General features: G+C 37.4%; 1 protein-coding gene across 2 annotated transcripts in view; it reads right to left on the bottom strand.

Annotated features, from left to right (window-relative positions):
* The window catches only part of ZNF385D (zinc finger protein 385D), a 969842-nt gene that overhangs the window by 242541 nt on the left and 710881 nt on the right, over positions 1–16420 (bottom strand). For both annotated transcript variants that reach the window (XM_054482049.2, XM_054482050.2), the window contains one exon: positions 5002–5144. In XM_054482049.2, the coding sequence (XP_054338024.1) occupies positions 5002–5144 (143 nt within the window). The remainder of the gene's footprint in view (positions 1–5001; positions 5145–16420) is intronic.

The following is a 16420-nucleotide window of genomic DNA, read 5'->3' as shown; positions in this document are numbered from 1 at the left end:
GATTCAGAATCTGTACTTTTAACATGATTACCTGTGATTTCATAGGAGAAGCACTGCTATAAATCACATTAATTTCACTTTTCTGTCCTCCAATGGATAAAACTCCTCAACTTGTTGATCAAAACCCAACCTCACAGTACACTCAAGTTTCCAGCAGTTGGTCCCTTGTAAAACTAGGAGTCAGCTGCGAGGACTTGATCTCTCTCTCTGTCTCTCTCTCTTTATCCCCCTCTCTTCCCCACCTCTTCTCTTTGCTCTTTCTCCTTGCTTTCCTTATAAAATCATAGTATACAGAGGAGCAGCACAGAGTCAAATTTCCTATGCTAATTTACATTTTTAATGTTAAAGAACCATAAGCGAAAGCTAGCTAAAGCAAAAACAGTTACCCTCTTTTATTGCTCTTTTTTCTGCCTCTTTACTTCTATGTGACCTCCTCACTCTTCCTTGTACACATCCTAGAAGGCAGAATAACTAAATATTTACTGAGTATCTGGCATCTGCAGGCACAGGAAGTCAGTTTTCCTCATTTAATCTTTATACCAACTAGAAATAGAGCCATGGGGATGAGGGCATGGAATCATGCTCAGTCAGTCCTCATGAACACATCCTCCAAAAGTAGTACTTTTTCAATGACATTCTAAAAGTTTATTATTGTCACAACTATGAGTTAGAATATGAAGAAAATATGTTAGAGAAATAAAGAATAAAAGGGAAATGGTGAGACCCTAGGAGAAAACTGTCATAAAATGTGGCCATTTTTTCATGATTACCTTCTGTTCTGAACAACATCCTAAAGTCTGGCCCAAGCCATTCTCCTTCAATCTCTAGCATTTTAAAAGCCAACTATACCTCTGATAAGAAACCTAAGAGTCTGGGCCTTTAAATTGTTTAGTTATTTTATTGTACAGGACACTGGGGCTCTGATAGATTTAGCCTTTGTCCACAGTTACAGAGACATTCAGCTTTTCTGATTCTGCATAGTGCTTTCCATTCTATCACTGGCATCTCAGCACCAGGGCCACCCCTGCTTTACGTCCCAGAGACTGGAAGCCTGAGGCTTATATGCCCATGGATCCTTGCCAACAGTGCCCAGGTATATTAGATGCCACTAAAGAGAAGTATTTCACAGAATTTGGATGGAAATAACTGGGATTACTGAGTGTCCTGTGTCTGCAACTCCATGACTCCATGAAAGTGAATGGAAAAAAACGAGAGCTAGCAACAGTCTTCTCTGACCTGTTTGTCGAATACTCCCAATGGTTTTGTATGCACCTAAATCCTTAAATTATTTCCTGTTCGAATGCCTAGAATAGTTTGTATTTTTTTCACCCAACCCTCACTAAGACAACCATACAGCCATTTGCTCCTGTACTCAAGCTAACATTCTATGCTGTACATCTTTCTGTATAAACACACTTTAGTAACAAAAATTTCCTCATTTGTCAACTTCACCTTTACAAACTGAATTGTTTTCATGGCAGAGGTCATAACATAATCTGTTATCACTGTTTCTGGCACATAGTGATGCCAGAACAACTAGCAGCTGCTGAATAACTAGCAGTTGACTGAATGAACTAAGCTCAAGCCCCTTTCTAATATTTCTTTCCTAAACATCATCTATCTACTCCCATGACTGTTCCCTTTCAAGAAATATAAATTCAGAACAGGATCACTGGGATCAGAATATTTTTAAGCACTGAAACCCTAATGTCTTAAGAGATTGAAGGGCAGGCTGGGAAATAAGTGAGGAATTCAAGGAAAGCTATCTTTTGTGTGAAAGCTGCTAGAACATCAAGGGATACGTTTCTAGGGAATAGCTTCTGTTGTGACTCTTAAAAGTTGGCTTTGAGGAGACTAAGGGATCCTGATAGTCTCATTGAATGTCTTATTTTATACCTATAACTCAGCTCTGATTCTACGTCTGTTTCCTTTCCCTCCTAACTATGCTTACTTTTATAGACGTTTCATTATTCTTGCTGATTCACACCCAAACTTCATGGTTTATGCTCTTGTGGAAGATAATAATCAGAGATATCCACTTATATTTTTATACATTTTATAAGTATACATTTTAAAATTTTTCCTTTATGTTTCTGCCAACTCTACCCCAAATAGAGATGATTGCATATTCATATCCTCAGGGGAAGAATATAGTCTCTGATCACCAGGCAGACAGTCTCTGATCATCATGGACTTTGCTTTATAAAGGTCATAGGGGTAAAAGTTGTTGGGTGGCAGAGTTCATCACTTATCATCAAAGAAGGGATAGCTGTATTGTGGATCTAGGTAGGAGGGACTGCTGACTGCCTTGCAAAGTTTGTGTGTCTAAGCATGGCACAGAAAAAGCTGAGAGCCAGGTGCCTAAAGGGCCATGCTAGCCAGGTGCTGACCATCTCATGAATGCCTATGTGGATAAATAACTTGATCAGAGAAAGTCTCCCACCAAAGCCTTATAACCTGTTAGATAATTGTTGGAGTCCAAAACCTTAGCATACCCTGAAACAAAATTAGAGTGGATTTCCCTCCAGCCTGATGAAATGGGCTCTCTTGAATGAGAATAAAGTCAATTTATGGCAGTAAAAATTATGTTTTATACATGCCAAATTTTTGGGTTTTGATTCATATCTGCTATAAAATCAAGAACTCAGACTGTTACTGAAGGAAATGCTCTGTGCCCTAATTCTGAGTCAAAAGCTACCTTATTATGGGCTTTCCAACAATTCACTTCAGTTGGAAGCAATGAATGACTTCATCCTTGGCTGGCTATATCTTGACCATCACTGGAAGGGAATAACCAAGGAAAAAGCAATAGTTGGAGCAAAAGAGGGCCTCTTGGCTTAAGTAGAATAAATATCAGCACAAGTTAAAATCCATGATGGAGGAAAAAGAATCAAGTCAAACTTCTGCAATCAGTTAGATAAGGAACTGTCACATTCAGAATCAGAAGGGTTTACAAGCTGCTTATGAGCATGCTGCTTATCACTTAAATAGTGCTTGTTATATACCAAGCCCCATTCTAAATGATTAACCCACACAACCCTTACCACAGATTTATGAGGCATATTATATTATTAGTCCCATTATATGGATGAAGACTTGATGACACATGGGAGTTTTGTGACCCATCCAAGGTCTTATCAATGGTAACAGGCAGTTCTGAGATTTGAACTTAGTGTAGCTACAGAGTTCAGCTTGACCAACACACAACGCTGCCTTTGCCCATGAAAAAAACCCACAAATCTATGAATGGTATAACCTCCCAATGAAGAGACTATCATACCTTTTATTTTAAAGATGAGGAAATAGCAGCAAAGAAGGTAAAGAGATTTGCTCAGGATCATGTAGCTCAACACATCACTCATCCTTGTTTTATGTTAAATGATATTCATTGTCAGTCAAATTAACCACTTTGTTATTAATATTTCCCAAGAGGCAAATCAAAAGTGTTAAATCCAGCCTTTTATGGCCTTCCAGGAATTTTACCTAAAATGCTCTTAAGCTGACATGGGACCGCAGTGATGGGATGCCAAGTGGTCTCAGAGGCCAGGAAAAGCACCTTGATGGGTAATTCCCCTGGGTGTCTGGGACACAAGGCTGTGCCAGGAAACCACTTAACAGAAGAGCAGGCAAGAAATCAAGGAAAGGGAATCCAGGGGACTTCAGTGTAGTCATTTAGGAATAAGGGAATTTGATGCTGAGCAAGGTTTCCTCTACTCTTAATGAAACACCTAGGATTAGAAACCTGTGTTTTGTAAAGGTGATCTTTATGTTGCTTTATTTATGAAATATCAATTTCAAAACAAGATTCATATGGAAAATTCCTCTCCCTACAAAAAGCAAAGGGATCATTTTGATTCTCCCTTGTCTTTTAGCAAGGACTAGCATATAGCTGTACTGACTCATTGACATGTCCAAAGTCCATGTGACAAAGTACTGTTAAAGAAAATAAGACCCACTGCTATCTCCTGAAGAATTATTTAATTGTGGGCCGAATATATATATATATATATATATATATATATATATTTAAATCCATCATGAGGACAAGATATTGCAACAAGAAAGCTGTGTTATTTAGATCACTGGACATTTAGTGACCGCTCATGTTAATCCTTTCTGCTTTGGTTGCATTGACATGTCCTGTCATTGACATGTCCTGTCATTGACAAGCTCAGACTTGGCTTTTAATAACCACTGTTGTTATCTGAAGGCTGAATAGATAATATTCAAAAAAAAAGTCACTTACTTGTTTCTAACCTTTTCAACCCTTATTTCAATTTTCATCCTAAGAATACTCTTACTGATTGCAGAAAAAGAAACACATGATGATGAAAATGATGCATCTGCCAACTTACAAAAAGACATCTTAAAAGTGAAAATAGAGGCAAGAAAGTAATTGAACCTCTGCTGAGAGGCTACTGACAAAGCCCAAAGAAACAAAGAAATATGAGAGTTAACTTGGGCAACAGTAACACACACTAAAACTCTTGCTACCAGAACCGTGAGTTGTTTTAAGTTAATGGTGGGAAGAAAGTGCTGTATACTTAAAACATAATCACTGCTGTCATTGTCGAGGTCCTATTTATTAAGTTCGAAAAATGTAACAGATTTGGAAATTAAAGTAGATAGAAGAAACACATTTTTAATTTTTAAATACCTGCTGAAATTCTAATATTCTCTCTAATAAATACATTGTTTCAATATGGATGTATGCCTACAAAGCTATAGAATTGTTGCTGTTGCCCAGAAGACACTAGAGGGGATACATCAACTCATGATTGACCGAATCGGTTCAAATCTCTTTTTATTTTCCTTGAAGGAGCCTGGTTCTGGGGATTTTGCCTAACCAGGCAAACAATTAACTTCATTATGGCTTCTAGACAAACCATGCAATGAACAATATAGTAGCAAAATGGAGGCAGTGGGCAAACCAACCCTGGCCTTTAAGTTAGTTTTCCAATACCTTCCACTCAGGCAAAGACAAATTTGGCAGGTACTTACCGCATTGAAATTGGGAAAGAGGTTGACTGCAGCTGCAGTGTCAAGAGGAAAGGGAAGAAATGGTTTAATATCCAGCGATGGTTGCAAAGGAGGGGCTGGTGGACGGACAAGGGCCGGGAGAGCAGGACTCTGGCATGTACCACCTGTGAAGACCAGAGCAAAGGGAGCAATCAGGGACACCACGCATGGAAAAAAACACCAAAGTTGCTTTTGAGACAAAAAGGCCAGCTTTGTGGGTCACTGGAAAAAACAAGACATGGACTCTATTGACCTCAACTGGGAACTGGCCAATGAGCAAATTTGCCATTAGGCAGAGGGAGCTAGTCGAACTGCTCCATTTTCCTTTGATTATAACTATCTGATTATGTAAGTAACATCAACATTTCAAATGCCCCAACCTGTCTTTATTTTCCTGCCTAGAGCTCCAGATTGGGTCAGTCACAAATCTGCAACCAAGATCTCTGAATTCAAAGGGAAAACCCCTCCATCATGCACCCATCCCTCTTTGAAAACTAAACCACTCACAATATGCATTAAGTCTGAGTGATTATTTTACAGAACTGCTCTTTGCTACCACATCCAAAACTCTGGCAGCAAGATGACATGTACTTGGCACATAAAAGAAATTTAACCTCAAACTCAGGCAGCTGTACCTTACTGCTCTAGCAACTGGAGGATTAAAAACCAGCAAAACCGGTGCTACGATGTCTGAACTGTTCAGCACCCCTACAGCTCTGAGTATTCAACAACTCCCTGCCTCCCTCCCAGTCATGAGTAGGTGGAATTTAGATGGCCACTGTTGAGCAGGCAGTGGGAATATTATGCCAACAAAGACATCCCCTTTGCATGCCAGTAAGTAGCCAGCCTTTTGCAAGAGAGCACATACATTTGCCCCCTGTTATAGGACTCCACCACACTCAGGAGCTGGAAGGATGGAAGCCCATCTTTAGTGTTCAGTCTCCCATATTTTGATAACATTCCAAAACATCAATTTGCTGTTAATTAAAGGCTGTTTGAATCCTAGGAAACTGTTAAAATATGCCAGCATTCTTCTAATCTGAGAGGTAAGCAACAGACTGTAAAAACCTGCTGGTGAGAATCCAGCAAGCATTAGGAAAACAAAATGCAGTGGGATTTTTTTCTCTCTAACAGTAAAGAATTCTAGGAGACGTGCTTGTGCCGCTTACTTCCCTGCCATCTCATTTTTAAAAACAAAGTACAGTGAGTCTCCTTGTATAAATTGCCTTTACAAATTTCACAACAAACTCTCTGGCCAACTGCACACAGAACATCATCTTGCCCTCAATCAGTTACCTGAGCACAAAATTAACATTCTGGAAATGATTCCCCAATGATAAATCCAACCCTATGGGGCCACGGAGGATCTGCTAACAAGGTAGATGACTTAGTACCTATAACAGAAGCCATCAGCACAGGATTTAATTAACCATACACAAGAACCATCAGCTCTCCTGCTCCCAGGTATAAAATCAGCTGGAGCCAAATTAAGAAAAACGGTATTTTCCCCCACTGTCTTACCTTCCTTCTTGAAATATTAGCATGGCCAACAATAGCAAAGTCAATAACTGAAGTCTGTAATCAGTAAACTAATAATTTTCAAAGTAGTACAAGGCAGTAAATAAAGGGCAGATGTCAAAACAAATAGAGATAACAACGAAATATAATAAGTCTACATTCACCAGAGCACACTATAAACTTAGTTTATTGTCCACTTGGTAGTGTATTGAGTGTGAGTGTATAACCATTTTTAGAGAGGGCATCCATAAAACTTTAGTGATAGACCTGTCATGAGTTTAGTGTTGTTAAAAGTTTCTCTTTTAATAAAAATTTTAAAAACCAAAATAAATTTTTGGATGGTACATCTTTAAAAAACTCAGAAGTAAGGCCGGGTGTGGTGGCTCACGCCTGTAATCCCGGCACTTTGGGAGGTCAAGGCGGATGGATCACTTGAGGTCAGGAGTTCAAGACCAGCCTGGCTAACATGGCGAAACTCCGTCTCTACTAACAATACAAAAATTAGCCAAATGTGGGGTGCACACCTGTAATCCCAGATACTTGGGAGGCTGAGGCAGAAGAATCACTTGAACCCAGGAGACAGAGGTTGCAGTGAGCCGAGATCGCACCACTGTACTTCAGCCTGGGCGACAGAGCAAGACTCTGTTTCAAAAACAAAAACTCAGAAGTAAAGTAAGCTTTGGTTGAAATCAGTGATGTGGTGAAATTTAAGAAGTAATTTTAAATTACTTTTATTTTTGTTGTTGTTTTTGAGACAGGATCTCACTCTATTTCCCAGGCTGGAGTGCTGTGGTGTCATTATGGCTCACTGCAGCCTCAACCTCCCGGGCTTAGCTGATCCTCTCACCTCAGCCTCCCAAGTAGCTGGGACTACAGGCGCATGCCACCATGCCCACCTAGTTTTTGTACTTTCAGTAGAGATGGGTTTTTGCTATGTTGCCTAGGCTGGTCTCAAACTCCTGAGCTCAAGCAATCCACCCACCTCGGCCTCCCAAAGTGCTGGGATTACACGTGTGAGCCACCATGCCCGGCCCTAAATTACTTTCATTTGTGTCACACATCATTCTTTGCAAATGATATTCATATACATTCACCTAGTTTGATTCTAAGATTTCAGAAATTAGGTAAGGGTTAACAACATAACATCGTGTAGAGAAAAAGAAATATGTTGATAAACTCTGCAGTTGTTTATCTTGCTTCCGCAGAAAATTCCATGCTTATTACAAGAATGCAATTTAGCAAGAAAATATTCTACAATTGTTTATTTTAAGTTCTCCTCTGGTTTAGGGTATCCAAAGAAGTTAAGGAAGAGCTCAAGCTGATTTTTTATCCAGCACAATGAGAGATATAAATAATAAAAATATGTCCATTCAATTATCATGTAAATTTAATTTCCCATTCTCTCTTTTAGGATATCTATTTCATTTACACTTGTATAAACAAGGTCCTCTCTCAATGTTGCAACTGGAGTTTCCTTCCTAGGGGTTAAAAAAAACCATCAAAGAAGAGTCATAAAAACCTTAGAAAGTTTGAAAAAATATTTAAGCTCATCTCTTCTCACCTGTTGGAAGAGAGAAATGTATAAGATTGTAGGAGAGCAGAGGACATGTGGCTACATATTTTTAGACTATTTGCTATGCAAATACAGGTGTAGGGATGCTGTGGGTCTGATTCCCAGAGCCCCCTTTGGCACCAAGGCACTCCTCTCAGCTGCTTGGACTGCTGGTGGCTGATGTCCCTGGCCCGACAGCCTCTTTACAAATTGCCCTGGGCTAAAGGGAGCTGCCTCACCTAAGGTGACCCTTAAGTGGAGGAGTTGATAGCCCCAAGCAATGACTGATTCATGCAGGAGTTTACTGGCTTTGCCCCCTTGCCTCAAAGCAGGAAAACTCTGAAGCTCTATTTTACCTCCAAAGTTCCTCATGGCATCTAGGGTAGGCTGAGGTCTCTGCTGTGACTACATCACAGTCCAGCTCTTTCCTCTTCCCAATATTATATCCCTCACGTCTCACAAATGATGTTTCCATGAGCACTCCCTAATAAAGTCTCAGAGCTCACTTTCAGAATAACTTGATCTGTGACACCAGGATACAGCAATTCAAGTGTTTCAGTAAAAGGTAAAATTGCTTTATTCTAACATAGATGCTTGCCTCCAAACCTATAGCACTGATATTGAGGCACGAAATTGAAGGTACTTCTTAAAAAATTATCTGTGACTAACATTTCTGTTTTTGAAATCTGGATTAGTCCTAAAATATTTTACTTGTACCAATCTGTACTTGCTCAGCAACAAGAATACTATTTGCAAATAGTGCAAAATCAAAACTGGCAAATATAATATGTTTCATCTGTAAAGCAAATTAAAATATTCTCTTTGAGAAAATAGCTATTTCATTTTCCCATATTTAAATAGAAACTATGGCATTTAAGGTATGAATACATGTTTATTATTTTACTTATCATAAATTATCTTGATAACTATAAAGATGAAAATGTATAATAGATTTGTAGACATTTCTATAGGTGAGAAAGTTTTGTTGTTAATGTTTACCAACAATGTCACTTTATTCATTGGAATGTCACATTTCTGGAAATATTAATATTCTTAATTTGAAGCAGGTCTTTTAAAGCCTCCATGGAGTGGGGTCAGAAAAATATATGAATTCTATCTATATCTAGTGCCACGTATTTCATAGCCTATGCTATTTTATTACACAGTTTTTACAAATTTCAAAGAAGTTACTATCTCTACACCAAAATTTGTTATATGACATTAAAGCCAACAAATGACAAAAACATTTATTAGTACAGAATAGCAATCAATACTGAATAAGGTATTGAATAATTAATGTAAATTAAGTGATCATTAATGTTCACAAAATTCTTCTCCCTTCTTTTTTGATGTTTTTGTTAGCATATGTTTAGAATTTAAGTTTCAAATAGTGAACTATAGAATAAACATAATAAATATTGTTTTGGTCAATTTATAAGAGCTGTATATTCACAAAAGTACTAACTTGTGAATATGAAAAAAAAAACAGTTACTAATTCCTAAGTATTTGTTAATAGAGACTGAGAAAGTAAGACACATTCATTTCAGAAGTTTGCATTTTTGAAAAGCAAATTAATATGTAAATTTAGACATGTTTGTTTTGATAATTCATACAGATAAATAGGAACTCTAAACCAGTGGTTGTCAGTTGAAATTTATTGTATTAGATAATATACATAAAGTGCCCTAACACAGTGCCTGGCCAATTGGCGCTCACCACATGAGAAATATATTTTTAATGAACCAAAGAACTTCCAAAGCAGCTACTTAGGCCTTCTGAAAGCAGTCAGTCAAGATAATTTTAAAGCTACCTCCATTTTTTTCTCTTCGCTTATATTGACTGCCTCAGAAGAATGATCACAATAAGAGGTTACTTTGTAAATTAATATATTGAAATACTCCATGAGAGTGAGGTGGTGTTCTTTCCATAATACAACTCTTTTAACCTTGAACTTCTGCACTCAATCCATTCAGCATTCGTCAGTCATAGACATCCTGCCTGACAACTTCATCTTAATCTTAACCTTAATCTACTACTTAATCTTTCATTTCCCCAGGTGACAAAACTGAAGTTCAAAATGATCAGGTATTGCCACTGTTAAATATTCATGCCAATGGAGAATTTTGTGCATCATTAAAATATATATATTTATAGAAAACAGCAGAAACATCTAATTTCCTGATAGGATAATTTCTATAGTATCTTTAGTATCTTTTCCCTTCATCATCAACTTATCTATATTGAAATATATATACTTATTTATATTAAAATATATATACACTTATTTCTATTGACGTATATACTTACTTGTGTTGAAATTATGTGTTTTTCAATAATAAGCTATGATTACATTACTAAACTCCTCCAAAGATTCACATACAGCAGGAAATCATATAGAGCATTTTGTATAATATTAGATCCTAAGTAGTTATTTAATAAGCAACTAATTTGACATACATGGAGAATTATTCAAATCCATTTTCAAATATTTCAGTTAGAATTTCCTATGTCCATGGGGCAAGAGAGGGACTCACTATAGGAATTCAGGGGTCTAGGTGATAGTAGGCATAAAAACTTTAGATCTGATCCTACTAATAAGAACTAGAAAATAAATAACGGCATAAATGCTGAGAAATAAAAACGAAATCCTAAGCCCCCCCCCCCCCCCACTGACTGAACGAATCCCCTTTGGCCAAGGAGAACCCAAAGAAACCTTGAAAACTAAGTTCCCAGCCATGAAGGGATGGGAGATCAGACACGCCTACTTATACCCCCTCCCTCACTAACAGCCATTAGCCTTTCTTCCTTATGGGCTAACCGGAAACTAGCCCTTTCAACCAAACAACTGATGCTGCTCCCTTTTACAGTTTCCACAAAACAATGGACCAGCACTCCTTCTGGTAAGAGACCACTGATGGCAGAGTGCTTCTGGCCAGTCTAGGGAGAATACGCAGTGAAGGTTTTTGTGTCCTCTGCTACCCTATTTGACATCAGAGGGCTCCAGACTTCAGCCTTGGATCACGCTAACATCACCGTTGTTTGAACACAGGTCCCATGGAGAGGCATAAAGCTCAGTTGTGCATGTACATCTTCTACTTTCATAAATATTCATGACTCCTTCTATAGCTTATTATACATGTATTTGGCTACCTCTTTAAGCATAAATTCCTGTTCCCTTCATCCCTTCCTTGAAGTGTCTGTTTCTGGCTTCTGGTTGGAGGCTATGCTTCCCAGCCTGTCAGAATGGCCAGCCTGCAGGCTGCAAACATTTATGAAAAATAAAGCTCTCCTTTCCAAATTTAAGAATATCATCATTCTTCAGTTAAAAAAGCAAAACTTGATTCGGCCAAGACGTTGGCCATGGAGTGCTGCAGTTAATGGAACTGGCCAGCCAGGATGGGAGGAAAGCTAGAGAATACAGATAATTTAATATATCTATTCATTAATTGGCATGGATTAGCCTTCTATCCTCTTAATTCCTTTAAAACACACAATTCTGCCAGGTATCTCTTATAATATCCAATGTATAAAATCAAAAGCCAAGCTTCTAAGAAGCAAAATATCTTACCAGAAAGAAACTGAGCAACCCTAATGATTTTTAATGCACTGATACAAATAGCTTTTGAATTAAAACAACAATATGATAAAACAAAATAACAATTTAAAAAAAACACCTTACAGAATCATTTTGTCAAATTAGTTCCCAGACATAATTTGTCAAAGCCAGCAATCTTATGAGAGGTTTTTATTAAAGGAAGGTTTTTATTAGGGAGGGAGGGAGGGAAGGAGAAAAGAAGGAAGAAAGGAAGGAAGGGAGGGAGGGAGGGAGGGAGGAAGGAAGGGTCACATTCTTTGTGAAGGAATATTCAGTATTTATCGCTGATTTTTATCCCCAGCATGGGAACATGCTGGCACTGCCTTATATTTGAAGAAGAATCCAGAAAGATATGAATATCATATCAAATATGTTTCAAAACCCCTCAAATTTACATTCTTTAACATCTACTGACCAAATCAGATAAATAAATATGTGTTTGTCACATTCCCTTGCATGTCTGCCTCTCAAATATTCAAGGCTGTTGGTTGGGGATAACAATGAGCAATTTTCCTGTTGGGATTTTTTACTCTTTGTCTAGGAAAATTGTATGTTTACCATGTTTCCTTAAACCTCAGTCATCCAAACTCTATCCAGTTTCCATCTCTGTCCTCAACAGAATGATATACCTAAAAACATATTTTGACATAATATTTGAATTTAGTATGATTTGGTAACCTTTTTTCTTTCGTTGTTTTTTTTTTTTTTTTCTTTTGTTCTCCCCGCCCCTCTCCTCTGTTTTGGATTGTTGAGTCACCGACTAGGTTTCAGAAAGTTGATCCAGCACTTAGTATAAAGCTCCTCATTGACCTAAAGTGAACTGGCCTTAGCAGGTCAACTCAAATGTTGAAACTCAAGGTCTGATCCCATAAGGGCAAGTTGTCAGCCCTAATCCACACAGGATGGTGACTGCTGTCTCATACATCCTGCTTATGACCACAGAGAGGAATGAGGTGAGAATGGGAGTATGAGTCAGGGCAATTGGAGCTCCATTCTGGAAATACTGATTCAAAAACATTTGCCCATGTCAATGGTCAGTGATTCGATCTTTTCCCATGAAAGAAATCACATGGAAGTGATCTGGGTTTCCCCTTGTCCAAATTATTTATTCATTTTCAGCTGTAGTATTTAAATATTCCAATAAGTCACCTCAACACACTTGGAAGGAAGCTAGGAAAGAAGCACTAATAGTATTTTATCTGTCACTGTCATTAAATGCCACGACCAAAATCAAAACACTGATAATTATCCGGTTGCCAATATCCGGAATCAAGGTCTCCACTAGAAGAAAAACAGGATCTCTCCCTTATTTAACTAACTTTGATGACAATTTCTGGTGCCTAAAACATACTAGAGAAAAATTATGTTAGGAGTATCAGGCAAGGAGTTTTAAATATTTAACCCCAAATATCCCTCTGTACTGCAGCCCCTTTGTCAGGTAGACAGTAAATAATTCATAACAGGTGCCTGCTTTATAGGAAATCAAAAGATTTTGCCTGGAAAATTCCTCTCAAGTTTACCGCTAGTGATATAGAATATAAAATCACAAAATTTCCCTCAAGAGGAATTTCTTAAAATTTAATTTCACACCATCAATCATAACTAATAAAAGAGGTATCATGCTGGGATGTCCAATAGGGAGGCCATTGACAGCCACCTGTGACTATTTTAAATTTGAATTAATTAAAATTAGTAAAATAAAAAAAAATTCAGTTCTCAGTCACACTAGCCGCATTTCAAACGTTTGATAGCCACATGGGGCTAGAGGCTTCTGTATTGTACATTGCAGATATAAAACACTTCCATTCTCACAGAAGGTGCTATTGGACACTACAGCTCCAGTGCAAAGCATTGTTCTCAAGCAGCAAATAATTTACAGATAAGATGCTTGATACAGCCTGTTTCAAAATGAATTTTGCTGATGGGAGAGAAACTCTTGCTTTCTCCTGGGTCCTTCGACTTTTTAGATTGAGGAGTTTTCTCAGAGCTGAATGTGTCACTGTCAGAAGCCAGACACCATTGGGACCATGCCAGAAAGGAATCATCGTCCATTTCTAGAGATGACCGTGGCAGTCTGTGAATCCTCATGTGTGAGCAATGATGATGGTACTCAAAGAACAAACTAAATTTTTAAAAAGTTGATGATTAAATAAATACTAATGAATAATGTGTGCTTTAGATAAAAATGATATCACATCTTTGAACCAAGTATGCATAAAGGAGCCAGTCATAGGGCAAATGAGTGTTTATTAGTATCTGATAATCCTTGGAAGTACAATCACAAAGTTTTCATTTCTGCCAACAAATTGTGTCAAAATCTAGTCTCATTAATGGTCAAGTGTTTAAATTAAGCTAATGTAGGCAGTTAAACCTGCCTTACTACATCTGTCTCTCAGGGAAATTTCAGTCATGATATCTAGGCTTTGGTCATCTCACTCTTTAAAAAGAAAAAAATGATGCTAAAATCTTGTTACATGGTCTTGTTTACTCATGATCTGTACCTCTTAATTGAGATTTGCCTGCATGAACTTCTCTGTGCCAGTGGGGCTGGGCAAAAGGGAGAGACTGTTTAGAAAAGGAAAGAATGGTCAACATTGTCTCAGGCTGCAGAAGGATCAAGTAAGATGGTAATGTCTGATAGATTTAATGTCATGGAGATTTTTGGTGACATTTATGAGCCATTTAAGTGCAGTCATTTATGTAGGTCGCATTAAAGAGAAGCCACTTTTGAGGAGGGCGAGGAATGAGTGAGGGTATCATAATGGAGACCAGTGGAGACAATTATTGTCTCCACTTTGGGAAGGAAAAGTAGAGTTGGACACTATACATATGGGTAAATTAGCCTGATAGGCATAGAAAGGAACTGATTCAATCCGGAATATCTAATAAAACTCACTTTTGGAATGTTACATTTCAACTAGCAATTTAGACCCCAAAATGTGAATCATAAAATATAAATTATAACCCCTGAAAGCATAGTAAGCAATGTAATTTGTGTTATCTAAGTTACATCGCACCCCACTTGCTCTTGAAACCTACATCAAAGTATGGCAAAGAAAACCAATCATCTATTCCTGGTGCAGGATGCAGCTCAAACACGAGTTTCTCTATTCAGTATTTCCTAGACATCTCTGTAGAAAGATCACTCCCTAGTGCCCTGCTCTGGCCTGCACAGGTTTCCTTCTAGCCAACATTACTAGACTTACTTGACTTTGTATCTGTCTCCCTATATGACGAAGCTGTTTGTTAAGAAGAATATCTGTTCCATTCATTCTTGACTTCTGTGTATTAGGAGGTTCCTGGTATCTATTAAGTGACTTGTGTATTGTTTTAGAAATGGATGGTTGGATGGATGGATGGATGGATGGATGGATGGATGGATGGATGGATGGAAAAATGAGTGAGCAAACAAATGAATACATGAAGTTATCACAGCCTGCTGAGATATTGTACCCATTTTTTTATTGTGTCCAAATTAACAATGGTGTACATTTACAAACCAGCAGCTTCTTTGAAGAACTAGAAAAGAAAAGGGAATTAAACTATCAGAGTTTATTGGAGTGTACTGCTAAAAGGTGAGAAACATTTTATCAAAAATTTTTAGTGCAATTAAGCTCCCATTATTGTTTTCTAAAGAAAAATAAATGGCCCAAACACACTAAGTCCTAGGCTTTTTATTTTATTAACATCTTTTCCTCTATCTAAGTTTCTTAAACATGGATTTCATTTTTAGGTGTAAATTTATGCTATCTCGTAAACAACTCCCCTTGATTCCTGTGGCATAAAAGCAATATTATTTCTACTTCCATACACTGGGTACTGTACTGGGTCCTCTCTGTAGGATAGCTCCTTTGATCATTTAATAGTCTAGTGAATAAAGAAATGGAGCAATAGTAGGGTTAAAACAATTGCTCAAGTTCATGCAGTTAGTAAGTGGTAGAGCCAGGATTTGTCAACAAACATTCTGCTTCCAGAGTGTAAGTTCTTATATCTACATTTTATTCAGAGATTGCCCTTTTTTGATGAAAGTTGATAGAGAAAAAAATGTATAAACAAAAAGCTAGTTTCAATTAAACTTTGCCAAAGCAAGTCAAATTAGTATATACTAAGAGGCAATCATTTGTAAGGCCAAGGATTATTTGAGAAGCAATTTCATAAGCATCTTGCCTCCGCAAGTTTATAATGTTTATAATCCAGTATATTGTAGATTATCCATATGTTGAGTCTACCAGATAACCATGTGTTTTTCCATAGGTATTAGATTTGTATTCTTTTTGTATCAACTCATTATTTGTTCGATTGTCCCTTTTATTTTGCCTGCATAGTTTAGAAGAACAAAATAGAAACTAAGTTTGCATTCAACGTAACTAATTCTAATTAATGATGATAGCTCTAAGAGCATTCACTTGATTGTGAATGTTTTCACTCAATGTTCCGTTGTGATTTTTTCCACATTTTAATCTGATTTTATTTCATAAAGACCATGGCAAAAAATTCCTAGGAAATCTAACTGTTGGCATGTCACTGTCACCATCATCAAGTTAAATAAAATTTATTAAGAACAGTGAATACCACACTGTCACTGTTTTAAGGGCCTATATTTAGCACATCTCTAGCATTTGCAGTATCCATTAGCTTCCAAGGTTTAGGAACTGTGAGTTCTTGGATTCCATTGCTTTGGTGAACATTCTTACAAACTCTATAATACCAAAAAGATATTCTGATTTCAATTTCC

Source organism: Pongo pygmaeus, chromosome 2 (assembly GCF_028885625.2).
Source record: "Pongo pygmaeus isolate AG05252 chromosome 2, NHGRI_mPonPyg2-v2.0_pri, whole genome shotgun sequence".
Lineage (NCBI taxonomy): Eukaryota > Metazoa > Chordata > Mammalia > Primates > Hominidae > Pongo > Pongo pygmaeus.
This window is presented reverse-complemented; position numbering and strand designations above follow the sequence as displayed.